This window comes from Polistes canadensis, unplaced genomic scaffold, assembly GCF_001313835.1.
Source record: "Polistes canadensis isolate GaletaPanama2010 unplaced genomic scaffold, ASM131383v1 scaffold_42, whole genome shotgun sequence".
NCBI lineage: Eukaryota > Metazoa > Arthropoda > Insecta > Hymenoptera > Vespidae > Polistes > Polistes canadensis.
Window position 1 is genome coordinate 963,759 of NW_014569589.1, and position 21,597 is coordinate 985,355.

Sequence of the window (21,597 nt, forward strand, 5' to 3'; positions counted from 1 at the left end):
TTTTTTTAATTTATAGAATTAATTCGTATATTTTCAAACATGGATTTTAATATATTTATTAAAACTGCATAATATGACGCATTTTCATTGTATATTGTCAAAGAATACAGAAGTACATAGAAGCTCACAAGTCCCCTTTTGTATGAACTCTGTTTCATTTTTGTTACTATCAAGTCCACCAGTGGGCGATAGTAGGTAGAAATTTGTAGCGGATAATTATGGACTAGAATTAGGATTTATTCAAATTATTATACTACACTAGTATTTTATGTAACATTATTTTTAAGAATCATAAACTATTACAGTTCCGAGTAGATAACAATGTAGTCGTTAATCGCGCGTGTAAATCGTTCAACTGGTTAAGCGGAAGTAACAATGTGCCTTTTGTCTCTCGAATAATAAAATTATTAACCACGGTTGAGTGGCGGTGCTAGAGTTGTCTGGCGGTTAAAGTGGCAGCGCTGATTGTAGTAGGGATTTATTTGTCACTAGCGGGCTGCTACAAATTCTGTATTCTTTGATAGTATTGCACTGTTCTTTGATAGTTTGTACCATCATCACGTTAAGTACATACTATCACTGTGGTGGTCTCGGTTATAACAAAAATGAAACTGAGTAGATAAAAAAAGAGCCTTATAAACTTTTATGTATTTCTGTATTATCTTCAGTCGGTAATATCATAACCATTTTTTAGTGCGCAGAAATATCGTTATGAGAAGTGGTGTCACTAGTATTCACTTCATTTATTTCATAACCTATGAGCATAACAGTTTATATGACCATAATAATTTATAAACTATAGTAGTTTCTAATATTTAATTGTGGTTAATAAAACGTTTGTTTCATATTTGTGTTTATATATATATATATATATAGTAATTTATAATAAATTTTAATAATTTAAATGTACACATAAATTAGAAAAATGGGTGGCGGGGATCTGGTATGTATATTTTATTTATTTCCTTAAAAATTAGATCAATATATATCGTTGCACGTTTAAATATAAATAATAAATTTTAGATTTTATTATAATTATTATAATTCCCTATAATGTTTTACATAAAACTTATAATCACTAATTCATGCAAATTAATCTAGAATTTGAAGAAATCATGGCATCCATCTACCATGAAGAATATGGAAAAAGTATGGAAAGCGGAACAAGAAAAGAATCAAGAGAAGAAAAGAATTGCAGAATTGAAGAGAGAAATAGCTATGGAAAGAGACCGAGAAGATATGACAAAATATGCTATGGAGCAAGGCGTTATAGAAAAGAAAGATGATAAGAAATTAGATTGGATGTACAAGGGTCCGAACGATATGGTAAATAGAGAAGATTATTTACTAGGTCGTCCGATTGACAAATCATTTGAGCAAGTAGCACAAGCCCAGAAAGATGCGGATTTAAATCGAGCATCAAAGAATCATGTTGAATATGGTTGGTATTATTAGGTATATTGGCATCAATCAAGGTTTCCTGCTAGGTTTTTTTTTCATATTTTATTAGATAATATTAATTTATTATTTTTTAGAATGTATTCCACCTTCTTTACGATTTTTCTCCGGAAACGAGCAAGTCGATCTAGCAAGAAAGATGCAAGAAGATCCATTATATGCAATAAAAAAGAAGGAAACTGAAACACGAAGTCAGTTATTGAAGAATCCGGTCAAGTTAAAGAAACTTAAAGAATTGGTAAGTAAGAATATTCGTAAATATTGAATTGTTGATTTCGTGATTACTATAATTTAATATTTTATAGTTGGAACAACAGGCAAAGAAAAAGGAGACGAAGAAAAAAAGCAAAAAGAAAAAATCATCCAACAGCACGGATAACAGCGACGACGAAACCGAATTAGATAATTTGTTAGCAGCAAAGTACAAAAAGTTGAAAGATAAGATTAGTGAGAAAGATTTGATAAAGTCAATGAAAAAAATTAAGCACAAGAAGAAGAAGAAATCTAAAAAAGTTAGTAGTAATTCTGACAATGATACTGATAGTGACAGAGAAAGTAACAGTGGCGACAATGATAGTAGTAGTAGCAGCAGTAGTACCAATGAATTAGTTAAACGTAAGAAAAGAAAACGAAATCACAAAAAGAGAAGTAGTAGTAATGATAGTGGTACAACACACAGAAAAAAAAATAAGAAGAAAGATAATGAAAAAAAAGAAAAGCACAAAAAATCAAGCAAAAGTGACGAAGAAGATACTCAAAAATTACTTACTAAAAGTAGCAATACTCATATTATGAAATCAGATAGAATGTCAAAAAGAGAAAGAGACCATCCATATAAAAGGAATACAGTGCATAGAGATGATAATAATTATAGAGACAATGAAAACAATAAGAGATACAAAGAAAGATCATCTATAGAAAAATCCTATGACGTATGTCATTTCTAATACTAGTTTAATATTTTTTCCAATTATTTCTAACAAACAAAAATCATCTATATATATATATATATATACTTACAATATTTCTTTTTATTACAGGAAAATCATAAAAGAAAATCCTATCACTCTTCCTTTAATTTATCTCAAAAAAGGTTTAATGAAGGTAGAAGAATTGAACAGAAATGGGTTCCAAAGAAAAAACTTTCGGAAGAGGAAAAGGAAAAACGTAGGCTGGAAATGATGGAAAATGCAACATGGCGAAATAAAGAACGAGAACGTAATGTAAAGCAGTATCATGAACAAGAAAAGAAAGAATTATCTAACGAAAAAATATATAACAAAGATTTTATTAGGTACAATATTTATTTATTTTCTTTCTTTTTTTAAAAATTATACGTTCTATCGTATCATTAATATTATAAATATATATTTTTTTTAAACACAGGAAGCAATTAGTTGCAGCAGCTGAAGTTAGTACGGTTGCATCGAGAATTAAATCTAATATAAACAACATACAACGCTCTGGTCGAGCAATGGATACAAATTTTGCTAAACGATGAATTGGTTAGTAAGTATAACATTCATTACTACTCGTGTAGGGTATCTGTGACATACCAATTTCTATTGGGATTCCAGTATCAAATATTTGTGACTACCGTCACAAATAAACGCAAAAAATCAATTTTGGCCTGTGATCGGAATCTCTTCTCCGGGATGCGGTAAAAAACGTATTGACTACATTTGTACAGTTAGAATTATAGGAATACGCGTATATACAATATAATAAATTTTAAGATCTTTTTTTTTTACTTATTTTGTATAGAAAATAAGATATCATTTAATAAATTTTTACCAGGATTGATTATACACATACATACAATTAAATAATTTTTTTTACAATGTACAAATATACATATATGTACATTTCTCAACTCAAATTTAATATCATAAATATTGTTCTTGTAAATCAATTAAAGTGTATTTCATTAGAGCATTGATTAAGAGATATATATGTATAATTACGCTATTTTGCACATTTCATGAGATTCAAAATTATCTTTGGCATCCGTGATGGTAGTTACACAACCAATTGCAAGAACGTTGTTTACAACTGCTCTAGCTAGATAACCGGTAGTCAACGAATAATGTATAGAAAAGAATGGTGTAAGGTCATCCGATACCTCCAAATTTTGATCCTGAATATAAGTATATATCAATCCAACATATATTACATATTCTTATATGATAATTTTAAATTTATCTTACGATGAGTAATAATGTGTATAGAAATTTTTAATAAAACTAATAACTTGTACATACCTTGCAATACATGGCAAAACTATCCTCGACAAGTTTATTTAGATTTAATTGTTTTTGGAAACTAAGCTCGGGATTTCTTAATAAAATTGTTGATACTATGTTAAGTAACTGTAAAAACAAATAAATTTTAATTAATATTAATATTTTATCCTTCTTAACAAAGAATATTGAAAAGAAGGAATTGGATAAATTTTGTTCAAATATTACCTCAACTATAATTTGACGATATTCTGGTAAGTGTATGTGATGAAGTAGAGATTCAACGAGCAAAGCAAAAGTTAACTCTGATTGTGTCATATTAGAAAGTGTTGGTTGCTGCGGTAATTCACGCCCATTAACACATATACCTTCAGGACAACGCATTAAAACTTGCCATACTTGATTGTAAAAATGTGTAGGAACTCTACATAAACTTCCTTCTATTCTTCTTCGTCCAAGCACAGTAAGTCTATTAAAGAAAAATATATTACAATTACAAAATTTTATAAATAGATTTTATTATAAAATCTAATTAGTATACTTTTCTGAATTGGCCCAATCCTTAACAGTCAATACTTTGATCAAAACTTGTCTAACTTTATAGGGACTGTAGTTTTCAATTGGCTCAGGATTTTTCACAAACATTTCTAAGTAGAGCTTCATTGCTTCCAATACCCATCTAATCACATATATCAATTTTATATTTATATTACATTATAAACATAATAATTAAAACTATACAAATCGAATAACATAAATACCCAATACGAATTTTTAATATTCCTTTAAACATTTCTGGATTTGTTCCAATAAGTCTACCACAATACAATAATACTTCTTGCTGAAGTACAGCTTGTATTATATTGTGGGGTTGAATAGTAGAATACATGACAGATTGAATTTCTGCAGGGGTCATAGGTTTATCAAATACAGTTTCTTCCTGGCCAATAACTCCAACAGTTATCTGATAAATAATAAAAATATATTGGTGTGTGAATAATTAATAATAATAAATGAATAATTTCAGAACACACGGAGTTACGTCATCGCAACCCTGTGCAATCTTGATACACAGATATTACCTGTTTCCCTTTAACAAGTACACCAGTAATAAAAGGACTTATACTATCAACAGTATGGTGCAATAAACTGCTACAGTAACGAACAGCCATCCAATATCTAAGACAACCTGCTTGCTGATACAGTGCTCTTAAATGATCACCAACTATAAAATTTAATTAAATTAAATCTATAGAAGATTTACACAATTTGTTTAATATACAGGTTTTACAATCCAAATTCAACCTTTTCGCAAATCAAATTTACCCATTTGCAAATTTTACTCTTGTAGAAGGATGGATTTGATTTGCAAAAAATTGAATGTGGAGTTCAAAACCAGTATAAATATAAATATATACCTGTTGTTCCATTAATTTCATAATTGATACCTTCTCTTTTTAATAAAACACCATAGAGCTGACACTTTACATACAATCCATCACAATTACGAATTTCATTTAATATATTATGCAAAGGCTCGTGCATAAAATACTAAAAATAAAATAAATTCGATAAATAATGATCAAATCAGTATCTTTATTGTATATACATACAGAATAATCTTTTATATCTTCAGAATAAGCTAAAGCTCTTGGAACATCGGTGAGACTTTGATAACCAATATAATCATGTTGCAGTTGTTTGAATTGAGTTAGTTCGAGATCAGTTTCCATAGAATTAACAAAATCCAAATGTTCTATAAATAAAGAAAAAATAAATATTTTCATCATGTTAATTGTATGTAATATATAAAATAGATTTCACTAATTACCAATGCAAGAAGATGAAATTAAATTTTGCAATCGTCCAATGCGTACTTTGGTTCTATCGCAGTATCCTTTCTTTAACATCGCAAATAAGTCTAACATTTCTTTAAATTGTGGATCTCTAAATATAAAAAAAGATATATATATATTTATTAATTATATTTTATTGTTATGTAAAAATTGTGTGTAAGCAATTGATAAATACCTCATATGTTCTTCTCTTATTAGAAGGCATACAGTTGGACGACCAGAAAGTCGCCAATATTTACCAACGAATTGAAGTTCTGTTTTAATATCATCAATTAACAAAGCCATATCTCTGTATAGATAAAATTCAGATACTTCAAATATGAGTGGATAGCAAAGTACCGTCATACCGCACACCCTATACACCTGTATATGAATCATTTATAGAAAAATATTAAACTTTAACGTATATCATATATACCTTGCTTGTACCCAAAGAACCAATGGGTCTAGCTGGACGTCCTTGAAGATTCAATTTCTTATTAACTCCAAGTTTTTGATAGACTTTAATCAATTGAGTCGAAGATAATATTTGTACTGGTTCAACTTCATGCGGAGTTTGTGTTTGAATACCATAAGTTGCCATCATAGCTTGTAGCCTCATAGATTCAGCAATTAAAACAATTTGTACTACAAGATCAGCATGAGTGCCCTAAAGGAAATAGTCATTCATATTGGCAAATATATCGTGCAATATACTTGTATAAATATATTATATAAAAGTGATACATATATATAAATAGCAGCAAAAAGTATAATTAAAGTATAAAGTTTTGTTTTTCAAACGATCTACATATAAAACTTAATTTACAATAGCTTTCTAAAAGTGAGAAGGAGATAGCAGAGTAGTAAATTATAGATTTACGATACGAATTTCTGTTATTTTTTTCTATGCAAACACATGCATATTCTATAGAATTAAAAAAGAAGATATGTCATTTTTAATAAATCACGTTGAGCGTAAAAGATAATTAATTATGGCAAATAGAAAATAATATGAGAACACAATGCAAAATTAAGAATACTTCTACCATGATGTAATAGCAAGCATACAACATAATTTACTTACAATAGTGGGCTTTGCCTGTATGAAATACAAGAAAATAATATTAACATTTCTTTTTTATATATAAATATATACATATGTATATATATTCTCTTTTGATAGAAAGAAAAATTAAGTGTTTTATTATGAATTATTATTGCTATTCTTCGAACACATGTGTTATTTATCTTACCTGAAAAGCAGAATATCTTCCAGCTCTTCTTGGTCTATTATATGAAGGTAAATAACGACGAATAGGATCTAATTCATTGATATGTAATAAACTAGCAGTTAACAACTGAGAAATTACAAACATTGCTTGATTCCATAAATACATCGGTGATTCATCTGAATTCGTTGAATTTTTATATCCTCTTCCTTCATCGCTAGGTATCCGATAAACGCTACCAGGATCATTTCTTTCATTTTCCAAATTTTCTTTGGGTACATAATAGTACATTGGTATTACAGGATCTATTTGCGAATAAAATATCTTATCAGTTGATTCTTTTTTCACTTATTCAAACTTATTCATATATTTTTTAAAATACCTCCATGAAGATCTTTGTATATTCTGGCTTTTAATAAATTTTGATATTCTTCTACTTGTTCAGGCAATGTTTTAAAAACACCATCGATTATCATAAAAATATAAAATAGTGGCCATTCGCATTCGACATTATCAAATTCCTATTGAAAAAATATGCTTTTCTATTACATGTACTATAAGTTTGTATTAAAATGTTAATATATTCGACATATCATGTATATTTTACTTGCCTTGATTTCACCAGATTTGTAATAACGACGTTGTGTGTCTTCTAACACTGTTTTATATCCATCTCGGCCAAATCTTTTAAATCCATAATTACCCTTGAGTCTACAAATTATATTTGATTTAGTTTGATTATATAATACTTCTTCGTGAGTAGCAAAAGCAGGGAAAGATATTGTTGGCAACAAAGCTGCATCTACGCTCTAAAATATAAAGGAAAAATATAAATGTAATATTGAAAGATAGGAATAATGTGAAAATATTTTAAATTGTTGCAGTACTCGATCTACCTTCGAACTTGATTCTCGTGGTAACATTGTTTCAAAGATACTACGGTTACGATTATGTGCATCAATATCGACATATATCACAGACCAGGAAGCACCCTTTTCTCCAAACAAATTACAACCATTAATAGCTTCTAAAGCACTTTTTGCTATACCAATCGAACTAGCATGTATTTCAGGAGTTCCATCATTGTAACGACTTCCACGTTCCCACATTCCAAAATCTGGAGTCCTATATGCTCTTTCTACGTAATATACAAGATTTTGTATGAAAGCTACTTCGTCTTGAGTATATATTATTTGTAATCCTGATGAAATCATTTGTACTAAAAATAATAAGTATAAAGATACGACGTCAATCTAATAAAAAGAAACAAAGAATATATTAAAAAGAATAATTGTGAATTTTATATAAATATTTTCTTATAAAATTAATATTAAACATTTACTTGTAAATGATGATATTCTATATCTTGAAGAATTTCATCCCCGGTGTTTAAATGAAACTTGCAATGGAGAGCAAAACGATTTGATTGATTGCGTTTGAATAATTCTACCCTTGATGATTGTTTCATCCAACATTCTAAAATACCTCTCATGCATTTTATCGCTGACTGGCCTAGTTCATAAGACTTTCCACGGTCGTCATCTATACGTCTGTGTAATTAAATAAGACAAAATAGAATAAATTATTATACAGTTAATTAAATAAATTAAGTATAAATATATGTTTTATTATTGCTTACCGATAGGCTTGATATAAACTCCATATTGCAGCAGCACAATAAATACTTTCACGTATACTTCCAACAACTTTATCAGTTGTGATTTGTGGAAATAAGCCAGTTATACAACTTTGATATCGAAGTAACTGTCGTTTGACTATTCAATATAAAAAATCGTTAAATTGTTGGAAAAAGAAACTATATTAAATATATTAATATTATCTTACCAATTCCATAATAAATATCAAGCTGTTTGACGGTATCTTCATAATTAGTAATTTTAAGAAACATATCTATATCCAAGTCTATGACGCTACCTTGACGTGCACCTCTTATCATAGAAAATCTAAAAGTTGAAAGAAAATGTGATTCAAAAAACTTTTTATTTCAAATATAATACCAACATTTAAAAGGAAAAGAAAATTTAAAAACAAACCGTTTTGCACTTGGCGGTGTTGTTACAAGAGAAGTCATTTTTTATTATAACAAACACAAACACGCACACAATGAATAATATTTAATATTACAAATATAATTTATATTATTTCAATTAAAAACAACATTATATATTTTATATAAGAAAGATATTACACTCTGTGGTTATATTTAGTTGAATTCTGTATTTTCACTAAATTGGGACAGTTCTTATTCAAATTGTATCCTTTTTAATGAAATCAAATAATTGGACACAATTGATAATTAATTAATATTTTTCTATGTTGTAACATTTATTAAAAACAAAAAAGTTATTGATAATCTAAAGGTGAGAATATACAATTTGTTCAAGCTCTTCTACGTTGTTAATGCATAAAACTAACCACAGATCTGTAGGTTATAAATAGAAGAATTGAAAATCATCTGACGTAACATTGAACAAGTATAGAATTTGGCATGGGAAGCATTGTTCAATGAATTTAAAAATGTCAACCTAATCAAAATTGATAAACATCTGTATAGTTACTAAATTCACCCTAATCATCCTAATCGTAGTTTTATTTCATTCGTTGTACAAAATTAATTAACATTTTCTCGTGTTCGGTAATATAGATAATTGATAACGATAATTATTTATTTTCTTACAAGGTCAGTAACGATTTAGTTAATAGTTCGATCGAATATTTAGATATGTAAATAAAAAAAAAAAAGAAGAAAATATTGAATTGAGGTATATAGAAGGAACTTCCTCCAATTTTCTTCCTTTCTTTTTCTTAAAGCGTCTCTGACGGAAGGAATTTAAATGCGCAAGTGCAAAGTTGGATTTACAACATGGTGGAACGCAGGAAAGGCCGAAAACGCAAAGATGTAAGCATCACCTAGCGAATTTCTTAGTACGATAAGTTTATAATGTCGTAATAGATTATTATTCGATTAGAATTATCAGCGTTATCGTTTATATATTTTTTCATCTCTCCTCTTTTCGAAACGTCTTCTTTGGTACACGTGTCACCATTGATGTCTTCCTTTTAATTTTCAAGTGTAAAACGGATGACGTAGATAAATATATGTTTCAATTTATTTCGTCAATTTGTCATATGATTTTTTTTCACTACTTTATTTGTAATACGAGTATTTCTCTTTCAACGTGAATATATAATTTTAATTTATTTTTAAAAAAAGATTATACAACAATTTATCTTGACAAATATTTTATTGTTCACATCAAATGTATGAACAATTATTAAGCGTACCAGTTTGTATTAAGAATATGTTAACTTTTGTTAAATAGGAAATCTCAAGTTTAGACAGCGAAATAATTCAGGATAAGCCATCAAAAGAAGAATATGCTGTAGCCAAATGGATTCGTAACAATGTACCTTCCAAAAAGACTAAATTTGACAGAAATCATAATGTGGAATACTTTACGGGTACGCGTGCAGTCGATGCGCTGCTGGAAAGCTCACCCTGGAGCAAGACCAGATTTGAGACTCGTGAACAGGTTACCAAGTTTCTCGACACGATGTTGAGGCATAAGTTTTTCCACAGGGCTAAGAAAGTAGTCATTTCTGAAGAGGAGCTTTGTAAAATCCGTGGTATTAAGAAAAAAGTTAAAGAACCAAAGGAAGAGAAAAAGTCTAACGAAAAAGACAAGGATAAAGAGAAAGAAAAAGATAAGGAAAAAGATAAGGAGAAAGAAAAAGAAAAGGAAAAAGAAAAAGAAGATTCTAAGGATAACAAAGATGTTACGAACAGGAACAGCGAAGATAAATCTGATGAACGTAAAGAGACTAAGAAAAAACCAAAAGTGAGTTATTACTTTTAAATATAATTTAACTCCTTGTGCTATAATAGTGTGCCAATCTTACGGGCCAAACATAAGAAGCACAAAATATAGCATTGACTTTGGCATGTAGCTCTGCGTGTTAAATCATAGTATAAGAGGTTAAATATAATATAATCTTTTTTATAAACCTGTTTTTTCATTGCTACAGGTACGACTCGAAATGCATATGGAACAATACTTCGTAGATTGCAATGATGCTTATGTTTGGATTTATGAACCGATACCAGTGTATTATTGGTTTTTTGGTACCTTGGTTGTATTAGGAGCAATAGGACTTTGTTTATTCCCCTTATGGCCCGTAACCATTCGTCAAGGAGTATATTATTCGAGCGTAGGAGCAGCTGGATTGCTTGTATTCATCCTTGCATTAACTATTATTAGAATGATTGTATTCTGTCTTCTTTGGGTGCCCACTCTGGGAAGGTGTCATTTTTGGTTACTACCCAATTTAATAGCGGATGTTGGCTTTTTCGCATCATTCTGGCCATTGTACCAGGTAAATTCTCATTTACTTAAATGTATTGTATTTTTTGTTCAATATATTGCTCAATAATTATATAATACGTTAATATTTTTTAGTATGAATATTATGGTGTTTCAAATGAAAGTGATAAAAGAGGTAGTAAAAAGAAAAAGAAGAAAGACAAAGATTCTGATACAGAAGAAACACCTAGTGCATCAAAGTAAGTGGATAACAACAAAAATAATAATAATATCCTATATTATACTTTTAATTATTAGAAATATTTTGATTTATATTTTTGTTAACAGCGAAGATAGATCTAATATGGAAGAATCACCAAAGGATGAGATAAGCAGAATTGAAGAAATTTCTAACGAAGATAATAAGAAAGTTTCTGCTAGTGAATCAGTAGAAGGTTCTGAGGGTAGCGAAGAAGGTTCGGAAAGTGAAAAATCAAATACAGGTCGTGATTTTGTGATGGTATAAAACATATATTGTGACATTAATTATCTCCATGTTCATTTGAACAAGTAAAATTAATTTGATAATTAATCGTTAAAATTGAAATATGCTTTTACATATATAAATTATTTTACTGCATAATTGTCAAAATTAGCAGATTACTATAATTCATTTGGTAAAAGGGGAAATAGGTATTAATGTCAAAGTACCATGAAAAAAATAGTGAAAATATCTTCTGACGTACAATCTATTTCTTAATAGATATTTATTTATATATCTATAAGAAAACATATATCAAACGGATATAATTGTACCAGAAACTCTGCATTTCATGCATTTAGGATATTATTGCAGTTGGACGAATAATACAAAATTTGTCTGCATTTTGTACGAAGAGAATTTATTGTTGATGATTAAAATGAAATATGTAATATCAGAATATAAAAAGATATATAATAATAATAATAATATCACTTTATCGCGATAATTTATAAAGTTTCATTTCAATACTATTTTTTATAAGTTACAAAAAGTGAAGATGTATTGATGATATTTTACTACGTTATTTAAAAAAGTACTTAATCGATTATTGAAAATATTGGATTGAAAAAAAAGGAATGCAATAAATTTTCTTCTTTACTGTTGTACCTTTCTATTTCGTAAATACACAATAGTTGGGGGAATGAAATTTTTGTACGTGAGATTCTGATATTTTTGTAAGCATTTGTCGAAAATATTCGCGACTTCTTTTCTCACTATTTCTCTCTCTTTCTCTTTCTTTCTAGTAGGACTGACATTGAATTTTGAAAGGTGCGTATATTGCATGTTTAATACGATCAAATTTATATTTTTATTGAAGATTTCACACAATTACAATTATTATTATTATTATTATTATTATTATTATTATTATTATTATTATTAAACGTGGATATATTTAACTGGATCATTGTAGGTATGTACATGATTCGCGAATCTCTATATTCAAATAAAGGATACAAATGAAATAATTATATATCGGATAATATGATCGATTATTTTTAAAATAGAAAATTTATATTTCACTTAAATTTAATTTATTATATAATGTATATATATATATATATTTCTTAATTTTATATTATACGTCATTTCTAAAAATGCAACTCGAAACGTTACTAGAATCCAGGATGATAATAATCTTCAATGATGCATAGATTTCAAAGTTATTTCTCGCAACATAGCGTTGCACATAGCTGCATAAGGATTTAAAGAGACAAGCTGTGATTTGGCAAAGCTCGAGCCAGCTTTGGCTGCCAGTATAAAATCTTCTTTAGCTTTTTGATCCTCATTCATGTAACGATACAATATTCCACGTTGGCAAAGCGCCTGAATGCCTGCTTTTCCTTTTCCTTGGCTAAGTTTTACTGCCATGTGCAAATCCTCCAATGCTTCTACATAAAAGATAAATTTCGAATATATATCATACGTTTAGTATTATTCACAATTAGTATTTTTTTTATTTTTTTATCAATAAGTATACATGATATCGTTTTGTCATAATAAATTAATTGACGTTACCATTATCACGACCAGCCAAACGAAATGCTTGAGCTCTATCGTTTAAAATAGTTGGAGAGGAAGGTGTTTTCTTTAAAGCTTCCTCGAATAAACGGAAAGATTTGTCAAAATTATTTAACTCTGCGCACGAAATAGCTTCTTTCACGATACTCAAAACTTCCTCTGTTAAAGTATCCGCCTCATCTTGGTTTAACGTATCTATACAAAAATAAATAAAAAATTCAAAATCCTCGATTAAGGAAGAAAAAAACAAACTACGTACCAAGATTTTCATTTTCTGAAATATCAATGGATCCATGTACTTGAAATGGATCAAAAATTACGTTTAAAGTTGCACGATCGCGTTCGCTCAGTCGCTCCATTTCTACTGAATTCTCAAAGATATTGTATTTTTAATTGGCATTGGTCGAGAACTCGTTTCTGTTTATCACGAATTAATTAACTTGTTTCCTTTAGAATATTATACCGATATACGTTGTTATTTAGATTATACCGGTTATTTAGCATAAAGGTGTGACATATAGATGAATATAATATTAAGGAAGTATTAGTTTTAGGAGCTCTAATCTTTCGGAATTTGTTCCTCGCTAGTCGATGTAATAAATGTACCGGTTTGATATGGAAAATTTTCAGAGGAAGTACATAATTAGAATCTTAAGAAGAAGGAGAGGAAGAAGAAAACGAAGAAGAAGAAGAAGAGAAGAGGAAGAAAAAAACAAGATGATGTTCGAAGCACGCGACACAGGATAAAGATCTTTTTCCTCGAGTATGCAAATTCATCGGTTGTACTGTTAACTAGCTATTTTGTTCATTTAACGTTCTCACGTTTCTCACGAAACGTGAAGATATAAACGCCCCAAGAAAACTTTCGTATCACGGAAGCTGGCATATTGCATTTATCAACTACAAAGCTCTCGGAGTTTAATTTTGTTTACTTATTTTAATTACGGAATATATGTTTATCTTTTTGTTTTTAGTTTGAACTTCCGTAAGGCTGTACAATTATTACTTTTAACGTAGCATTACGTATCAATTCATTTCTTACTTTAAATTAATTTTTTTCTTTTTTTTCTTTTTAGGAAATATTTAACGAGTATTTAGAAGAAGGGTTTTTACGTGTTACATTTCACTATAATTTACATGTAAATGCCTGACATAATTATTTATTCATTACAACAGAGGAAATTATATAAATATGAAAATTATTCATAATTTTTTGACAAGTATAATAAAGGCGTATGTTACACCAGCAACTTGTTTAATCGCTACAATGAGTAATGAACCACTTGTACTATTTCTTAAAAATTTTCTAAAATACAACATACACCTTTCTTCTGTAGAAACTCATTCAATTGTATTTGAATGATATAATCGGTAGTAAAATAAATCATTTCTGAGGGAACAAATAAAAAAAGAATAAAATTTTCTTGAAATAAGCTTCTGTATTTTATTAGAAAATGAGTTAGAAGAAATAGGACCATAAGTATAAGAAAAGGTATTCTTTTCACTATTCGTAAGTGCATAGAAGATGTGCATGGGTCCTTGGGTACATACTACACACGATAGGGAGGGGGGCGGGAAGGAGGGCCCGTCACGAACGCGAAGTTAACTGCCCATAACTCATACCCGATATATAATAAATATCGTTACTCCATCGTGAGTACACGTGGACGTGCGCGAAGTGGTTTATACGCTTATGCGAATCGTACGTGGAAACATGGAGGGGCTTCATGTATATTTTCTCTCTCTTTCTTTCTATATAACGTCGTGTACGAACATAAACGTTTCAGAGTACCTCGTGTCTACGCCTTCGCTGCTAGGAGATAGGGAAGACGATCTTTTGTGGTTAAACCTTCGCCCTTTAATTTTTAACCAAAAGGACTAAAGTCGCCAACGAAGATAACGTTTCATGAAGAAGATTTCTTATACTCTTGTAAGGTTTCTCTTTTTTTTTTTTGTTTATTTGTTTTTGTTTTGTTTTTGAATAATCACGATAATATCTTACGTTATTTCTTTTGTTTTTTTGTATCAACAATGTTTTTATTTGATTTTTTAAACAAAAATGCGTCCTGTCATCGCACGAGTATTTATTTAGGCTCCGAATTTCGGTTAACTCTTCTCGAGAGAACGAAAGAGAGTAGAAAAAGAAAGCAATACAAGGATTCATGCGAGAGGACGAACCCTTCCTTGAAATAAGGATAAGAAAAAATATCATCCTGCATGAGCAGCGACCACCGCAGTTTGTGGTTACAATAAACAAGGAAAGAAAAAAAGAAATGCATCTATTTTTCTCTTTCTCTGGTTCATACGCGTATACGTTAGTCTTCTTATATTTTTCTGTCTCTCTCTCTGTCTCTCTTTCTTTTTTTCTTTTTTTCTTTCTCTTTTTCTCTACAGGGTTAGTTCCTATCTTCTTCCAACTCTTCTTTCTCCCGTCGCCCTTTGCGCACATGTACCTTACGCCAAGTGCAGACAACCGGATTTATATTCAAATGAATCGTCGTAGAAGGGTCGACTTATCAACGTATCGCGCTCGATGAAGCAAAAAGACAAAAGGAGTTAAGTTTCGAGAATAAAAATAATATATGCGTGGTTCCATTTTCTCTTTTTTGTTGGAGTTGGATCCTTTTTTGTTTATCTCGAATTTAGACGTACAGATTTGTATCTTAACGCGTCTTAAACACTTCATTCATTCATTCATTCATTCGTATATGTTTGTATTCATTATTTTGTCGTATTTCAATTCAATAGATAAGTATAGTAATTAAAATATATTTGAAACAAGATCGTAGTAGTTAAGTTTTCTCAGTAATAATGAAATAATATTGATCAGTAAATTTCATTTGGACTTTCTTTTATCTAAAATTCAGGCGTACATATATTGGTTACAATTTGTTTGAAAATTTCATTTCTTTTCGTTATTTTGACGTATTTAATTTTACATTAGTAGATATAATAATTTAAAAAATTCTTAAGACAAGACGATAGTTGTTTTCGCAGTATCGGCAAAGTAATTCTGTTTGAGAAAGCTTGTAGAATAGTTAGTTGGATTTAAGTTCGATTTCTAAATCTATCATTGTTCTTCGAGATGAGAATTATTGGTACGACGATATTCTCCGTTCATCCTGGTACATACATGACTTTATTTAGCTTTAGTTCGTCGAAACCGGTTACAAGCGAATGCTTTTCTCTCTTTCTTTCTCGTGCATCGAGCTCACTGGTCCCCAATAACATGGCGCAACTCGGAGATTTGGTGTACAACCGCGAACTTTTCGGCTTTGCGTACCCGCTCCGAGGAATTTCACGTGTGAGAGAAAAAGATGGAATAACTTTGCGTCGAAGTATTTTAAAGGAAACAAACTCGAGTAATCCAAGACATAACTTTATGTTATCTTAAATATTTTTATTTATTATTTTTAAGTATTTAATCATTTTCCAATTATTTTTTAATACAAACAAATTAGTTTTTGTTTTCTTAAACCATAGATTTGTTTTCACATTTTAAATATTTTCTCAATTAGACACGAGAATGAATGAAAGTGGGTGGGTGGTGGGTGGTCATTGGAAATCCAGAATTTCTTTAATTAAATTTAAGTTATCTAAAAGGCTGAAAAGCTTGCAACTAAATTCTATCCTTTTTACTTAGACGTGAAAGGGAAACGATTTACCGTACCTTACATTAGATCGCGTGGGTAGCTTGCGTCATTAAGCACGGTACTATACGGTACAAGAATGACTTTGGCTTTGGTGGAGAAAGTGACCGGGTGTGGCTTCGCATTGCTCTTCAAACTTATTGTATAATTCGTTCTCGAAGGGATCGTTTTTGAATGTTGAATAATTCCTCGAAACATTTTCACTGGCATCGATGTTATCTCACAATCAGATTGCATAAGATATTCGCAATCAAATTTCTGAAGTACAATGATCGTAGATTTCATTTTAATATTATTTTAAGACAAAAAGAAACTTATATCAAGAAAGTTTTCAATGAAAATGATCAGTTATGATGGTCCGAATGAAAATCTTGTAATTAAATTAAATGAACATAATATCTATGCACTTTTGAAGCTTTGAAACAGCCTGTATCATGATATCACGAAGTCGAGACCCGCACCGATGTGCAAACGGTTTGTCCGGTTTTCGAGACAAAGGGTTCGTCGAACTCCGAGTGCAGGGTTCGATCGGCAGAGCTACCGAATGTCTCCTTACGTAGTACTTACTTACGAGTAAGATCGTCGATCTATGACGTGAATGCGCCCACATATATCGACTTTAGCATACGTACACAGAAATTTCTTACGAGAACGAAAGGAAACGTACCGCTATGCGTACGTGTATCCTCGTGATTTGACCTCAAAGAGAACCCTCCAAAGACACGCACGCTGTTGGTTCCACGTTTCATTCTGATTTTATATTTTATTCTTTTTTTTTTTATTTTTTTTTTTTTATCAAGGATATCGTATGTAGAGCGTTTTATTTGACGATAAAAAAAAATAAAAAAGAAAACTAGTAACAGTAACTAGAAATGATTGTGAAGAACGAATATCTTTTCACGTTCTATTAAAATAGAAAAAAAAGCCGAGGACGAGTAAAAATTTCAAGGTTGAAATTACTTTTGAAGATATTCTGTATCTTATTTTGTATTTTTTATCTTTACGTTCTTTTTTTTTCTTTTTTTATTTCTTTTTTTTTTTTTTTAATTGTATCTCTCGCATATGAGACAATTATGAGAAAGGGCGTTTCTAATAAGACGTCCCGTCAACTTTTTGCGATGGAATTTCGACTGTCCGTCGACACCGTCGTTGGAAGTTACAGAGTTCGTTAAACGCAACGTTCGATCGTCCTCCGTCCTTTTCTTCTCCTCCTACTCCTCCTTCTATCTTTTTCTTCGTTTGTTCGTTTGTACGTTCGTACGTTCGTTCGTTCGTTCGTTTCTTGGTTCAAGCCGAGACGAACCTCGGGCATTCATTGTTAATACTTTTTCGAGGTTATTACATGTCCGATATGTAAATGCATCGTTGAGAGTCCGGTCCTCGACATCGGAGGACCAACTCCTCTCGTTCTCTTTATCCAACTGCAACTCTCTTTCTCCTACGTTCCTTTATTCCCCATACTGCATTCTCTCTTTTCTTTACAGGGACGCAACTGATCCGAGACAACGTGTGCTTTCAGTGAAAGTATATATCGCGTATTTATCACATTTTTAAATAAATCCTACAAACGATAAACAATTTTTCTAATTTTACAGCATATGAATATTACATAAATCCAGGTTCTTCGAAAGATGGATGATTATAATTCAAATGAAAATAGTAATACATCGCGAGTCAATCAAATTTTTATTGAAGTTATCTAATGTAAAAAAAAAAGAGAAAAAAAAATGAAGAATCCATTGACGTGTTAGAAATTTGTCGTAACGTCCGTTTCTAATTTTACCTTTGTGATTTCTTTACAGATTGGTAGTATCCGCTCCTGGTTCGTGGCAAAACCATCACCACACCAGCGTTACTACCACCACCACCTCCACCATCACCTCCACCATCACCATCACCACCACCATCACTATGCCCCATCGTCATCACCATCTCCCTGGTTCCTCTGTAACGGATAGGCTTCACCTCCGCAGGACGGAACTCTAGTACGCTTCCAGTTTCGTCCTCGAGAGTTCTTCGCGGTTTAGTAGGAACGTGCCTCTCGCAACGTGCACCTCGAGCTCCTCCTCCATGCTCGGCATATTCGAATCATTTGACCAGTATTTTTTCCATCCGATCTAAAAGTATCAATTAAAATTTCTTTTCATTCGATCGATAATTAAAATAACATTATTTTCTACGAATCGTTCCTTTATTTTTATTGATAAAAAAGCGCGGGAAAATTCGACTGGAGGAGAATCGTTTCAAGTTGATGAGTGACAAAGACGGGGGATGCACGTGACCGTTTCTTCACGTTTTTTATCAAAGATGAGGAGAATTGTCTGAGAAAAAGAGATAGAAGAAGAAGCAAGGAAAAAGAGAGAGAAAGGTTAAACATCATTTCCAAAATAATATCACATACTAGTTAATCGTACTAGAGAAAAGAAAAAAAAACCTTTCGTGATATCTGCACGCACTTTCTTTCAACTTTTCCTTTAAACTTTATTTATTTCCTTGATCTCGCTCCACTCTACTTACGTTCAAACTTGTTTTACGATTATCAACAACGTTCCTTTCCCGCGTATGTAGGTATTTTTTACGGGCCGCTGATAAGTCTTAGGGAATCTTTATAACCGGTGATCTTTTCTTGTCGTTTTATCATCATGACCGGGTTATTGCAACGCATCCATCCTTGGCGCGATAGCGTGCGTTTAAGTATTAGCGTGAAACTCCTTATTATTATTCGTACCCTGGCTCATAAATTATAGGAGATTTAAGTTCTTCAGGTAACAAGCATGTCGAACGTTAATTTCATTGGTTTATTCATCGGCGTTACGAATCATGTGCTTTTAATTTACGTGTCTGTTAAAGAAAACGTTCTTCGTGAAAATCATCATTATTATCATCATTGACGTCGTCGTTGTAATTGTGACCGACAAGATGAACGTTTGAATAAATGAAAAATTAAAAAAAAACAATAAAAAAAAAAAGAAAAAATTCAAACAACAGAATGTCAGATTGGTTCGCTATTTTCAGAGATTGGGAAAGAGAAAATCTTACGGAGGCAGAGAAAAAGAAAACAAGACGATCCCTTATACGTAAGGATGCGATTGCGTAGGAGAAGATACACGAAGCGGTGACAAGAGGACACAAGGAGAGTTTGTCTCGACATGAGGCTAAGTCCAATATTTCTTTCGTGTGCCACGGCGAGCTTGTTCGGTTCTGTTGAAGCCATCCGAAGTCCTTCGTATTCTAAGGATTACGAATTATCAACGGAATTCTTCCTTGTACCGTCGGAAGATACAGTCGATAGAAATGGTTTGGCAAGCGTGGCCAGCGTTATCAGCGTACCGGCACCGAACAGAACCATCTCCGTCTTCAGGATGCCTACTAGGAAGGGCCAGGAACGCGAAACCGAATCCAGTAGACCGCCAAGCTCGCGTTTCCTTCTCAGACAACGACCTTGGGCTCTTCCCCTTGCAGCCCTAAGTGCCGCAGCGATGCTACTCATGGCTGGTTTCGAGGTTTTCGTACTCCTCAAGGTTGGTCAATGCTCTAAACTTTAACATTAATGGATACTTTTTAATATTCTCTCATCCTACTTACAAATGATTATTTTTTCTTTTCTATTTTTTTTTCTAATCTCAGTAGCAATGAAATTACCAGCATTTAAAATACTTTTCAATTGTTTTCGGACATAGACGAAGGAACATCGAGTTCTTGAGAAATAAGATTATTTTGACCGAGATTTTTCATTGATCTTAAACAGTTCTCGTAATATATATTATTTTCGATAGAATTCTTCGACAAGCTCCGATAATCCGGACCCGATAAAGAGAATTTCGCCGAGACCTAGGCCTAGTTTGTCGAATGTTTCTATGTTCGACATGTCTCGTCGTCTAGGTTGCGTATTGCCACGCTCCATTGGGCCACGAGCAAACGAGTCGGGAAAGGCCGTGATAGTAAAACGAGTTTCTTTCCCTATCACACATTGCTCCTCAGACGTAGACGCTCTATTATTATCATACCATTACTATCTCGTTACCGTTCTTGTCGTTTGAGGAAGTTATCGATTACTTTCGAAACTTTTACGGCTACTTGTTCGATCTGAACGAGCAGTAATCTATGTGTATGCGCGTGTACCGTATTTATATATATATATCTGTTTATACATATAAATTATAGATAAAGTATTTGTTTAAATTTTGTCTTCATTATAATTAGAGAAATTAATATGCGCTCATTGAGAAAGCGATCCGATTTAATTTGCTTACGATTATGGTGTATTCTTCCTCTGTATACAATCTGGAGCAAGACGGCGCCTACTCGTTTCATATTCGTTATTTACCTTGCTCGGAATCACGCATAATGCTTCGAACACCAAATTAAGATCGATGATAAAGATAGCATAATTACGACCGATTTAATCAACAGGAACTTTTTTTCTTTTTTTTTCTTTTTCTTTTTTTATTTCTTTCTCATGAAAATATTTAATATATGATATTTCCGATGTAATTTCAGGCAAGAGCAGCAGCCCCAAACAGACGACACTTGTTCCTAGGCCAAGCTTTGTTACTTGGTCTCTTTCTTTTGGCCGGACTTTCGGCTGCAGCTTCTCTCAGTCAAAATCCTTTATCCTGTGCAGCCTTCAGACTAGTCGGTTTACCAGCGGCCCTCGTATTTGCGGCCCTGCTCGTCAAATGTGTCTTCCTTCTTTCCTTGAATAGCGGCGTCTATTTGCCAGCACCTTATCAAGTTAGTACGAACTATAATTAAGTACACGCATCGAAGATTTTTCATTAAATTCGTATAATGC

The 21,597-nt window shown here is 31.4% G+C and overlaps 5 protein-coding genes across 8 annotated transcripts; 3 read left to right on the forward strand and 2 right to left on the reverse strand.

Annotated features, from left to right (window-relative positions):
* The first annotated feature begins 872 nt into the window (after positions 1-872).
* Positions 873-4,786, forward strand: LOC106784936 (pre-mRNA-splicing factor CWC25 homolog). Of its 3 annotated transcripts, none has more exons than XM_014744964.1 (7): positions 873-943; positions 1,102-1,441; positions 1,536-1,696; positions 1,764-2,390; positions 2,499-2,752; positions 2,845-2,963; positions 4,726-4,786. In XM_014744964.1, exons 1-6 carry the CDS (start codon positions 926-928, stop codon positions 2,957-2,959), a joined length of 1,515 nt encoding a protein of 504 aa, XP_014600450.1. In that variant the 5' UTR covers positions 873-925; the 3' UTR covers positions 2,960-2,963; positions 4,726-4,786. The 3 variants fall into 3 exon arrangements, with proteins under 3 accessions (XP_014600450.1, XP_014600449.1, XP_014600448.1); XM_014744963.1 differs by lacking the exon at positions 4,726-4,786 and adding an exon at positions 3,036-3,711; XM_014744962.1 differs by lacking the exon at positions 4,726-4,786 and having other exon boundaries at positions 2,845-3,711.
* LOC106784935 (probable phosphorylase b kinase regulatory subunit beta) lies at positions 3,198-9,564 on the reverse strand. 2 transcript variants are annotated; one of them, XM_014744959.1, is made up of 20 exons: positions 8,820-9,564; positions 8,611-8,729; positions 8,405-8,540; positions 8,108-8,315; positions 7,662-8,018; positions 7,377-7,574; positions 7,148-7,286; positions 6,790-7,070; positions 6,621-6,635; positions 5,973-6,203; positions 5,730-5,917; positions 5,530-5,645; positions 5,312-5,454; positions 5,117-5,249; positions 4,781-4,923; positions 4,460-4,662; positions 4,240-4,377; positions 3,927-4,167; positions 3,720-3,827; positions 3,198-3,595 (listed from the first exon to the last, which is right to left on the reverse strand). In XM_014744959.1, exons 1-20 carry the CDS (start codon positions 8,855-8,857, stop codon positions 3,419-3,421), a joined length of 3,312 nt encoding a protein of 1,103 aa, XP_014600445.1. In that variant the 5' UTR covers positions 8,858-9,564; the 3' UTR covers positions 3,198-3,418. The 2 variants fall into 2 exon arrangements, with proteins under 2 accessions (XP_014600445.1, XP_014600446.1); XM_014744960.1 differs by lacking the exons at positions 8,405-8,540; positions 8,611-8,729; positions 8,820-9,564 and having other exon boundaries at positions 7,662-7,984; positions 8,108-8,199.
* Positions 9,565-9,578: 14 nt separating this feature from the next.
* Positions 9,579-12,277, forward strand: LOC106784937 (translocation protein SEC62-like). The gene is made up of 5 exons (XM_014744965.1): positions 9,579-9,685; positions 10,110-10,625; positions 10,813-11,160; positions 11,244-11,347; positions 11,436-12,277. Exons 1-5 carry the CDS (start codon positions 9,650-9,652, stop codon positions 11,611-11,613), a joined length of 1,182 nt encoding a protein of 393 aa, XP_014600451.1. The 5' UTR covers positions 9,579-9,649; the 3' UTR covers positions 11,614-12,277.
* Positions 12,278-12,697: 420 nt separating this feature from the next.
* LOC106784938 (tetratricopeptide repeat protein 36 homolog) lies at positions 12,698-13,770 on the reverse strand. The gene is made up of 3 exons (XM_014744966.1): positions 13,412-13,770; positions 13,150-13,347; positions 12,698-13,022 (listed from the first exon to the last, which is right to left on the reverse strand). Exons 1-3 carry the CDS (start codon positions 13,509-13,511, stop codon positions 12,772-12,774), a joined length of 549 nt encoding a protein of 182 aa, XP_014600452.1. The 5' UTR covers positions 13,512-13,770; the 3' UTR covers positions 12,698-12,771.
* Positions 13,771-19,152: 5,382 nt separating this feature from the next.
* On the forward strand, positions 19,153-21,540 carry LOC106784889 (the record flags this gene model as incomplete). The annotated part of the gene is made up of 3 exons (XM_014744861.1): positions 19,153-19,170; positions 19,818-20,323; positions 21,303-21,540. Coding segments are annotated over exons 2-3 (610 nt in total), but the record flags the coding sequence as incomplete, so codon positions are not given.
* Between the last annotated feature and the right edge of the window lie 57 nt (positions 21,541-21,597).

What these genes read in the sequence shown, in the direction of transcription:
- LOC106784937 (XM_014744965.1), top strand. Translation starts at nt 9,650, where the DNA reads ATGGTGGAACGCAGGAAAGGCCGAAAACGCAAAGAT. An exon ending in AAGGCCGAAAACGCAAAGAT is followed by an intron (nt 9,686 to 10,109) that starts GTAAGCATCACC and finishes TTTGTTAAATAG; the next exon opens with GAAATCTCAAGTTTAGACAG. An exon ending in CATTCTGGCCATTGTACCAG is followed by an intron (nt 11,161 to 11,243) that starts GTAAATTCTCAT and finishes AATATTTTTTAG; the next exon opens with TATGAATATTATGGTGTTTC.
- LOC106784938 (XM_014744966.1), bottom strand. Translation starts at nt 13,511, where the DNA reads ATGGAGCGACTGAGCGAACGCGATCGTGCAACTTTAAACGTAATTTTT. An exon ending in TTCAGAAAATGAAAATCTTG is followed by an intron (nt 13,348 to 13,411) that starts GTACGTAGTTTG and finishes ATTTTTGTATAG; the next exon opens with ATACGTTAAACCAAGATGAG. An exon ending in TTTGGCTGGTCGTGATAATG is followed by an intron (nt 13,023 to 13,149) that starts GTAACGTCAATT and finishes TCTTTTATGTAG; the next exon opens with AAGCATTGGAGGATTTGCAC.
- LOC106784935 (XM_014744959.1), bottom strand. Translation starts at nt 8,857, where the DNA reads ATGACTTCTCTTGTAACAACACCGCCAAGTGCAAAACG. An exon ending in TAGAATATCATCATTTACAA is followed by an intron (nt 8,019 to 8,107) that starts GTAAATGTTTAA and finishes TCTTTTTATTAG; the next exon opens with ATTGACGTCGTATCTTTATA. An exon ending in ATATTAAAAATTCGTATTGG is followed by an intron (nt 4,378 to 4,459) that starts GTATTTATGTTA and finishes ATATGTGATTAG; the next exon opens with ATGGGTATTGGAAGCAATGA.
- LOC106784936 (XM_014744964.1), top strand. An exon ending in TAAAGAAACTTAAAGAATTG is followed by an intron (nt 1,697 to 1,763) that starts GTAAGTAAGAAT and finishes AATATTTTATAG; the next exon opens with TTGGAACAACAGGCAAAGAA. An exon ending in CTATAGAAAAATCCTATGAC is followed by an intron (nt 2,391 to 2,498) that starts GTATGTCATTTC and finishes TTTTTATTACAG; the next exon opens with GAAAATCATAAAAGAAAATC.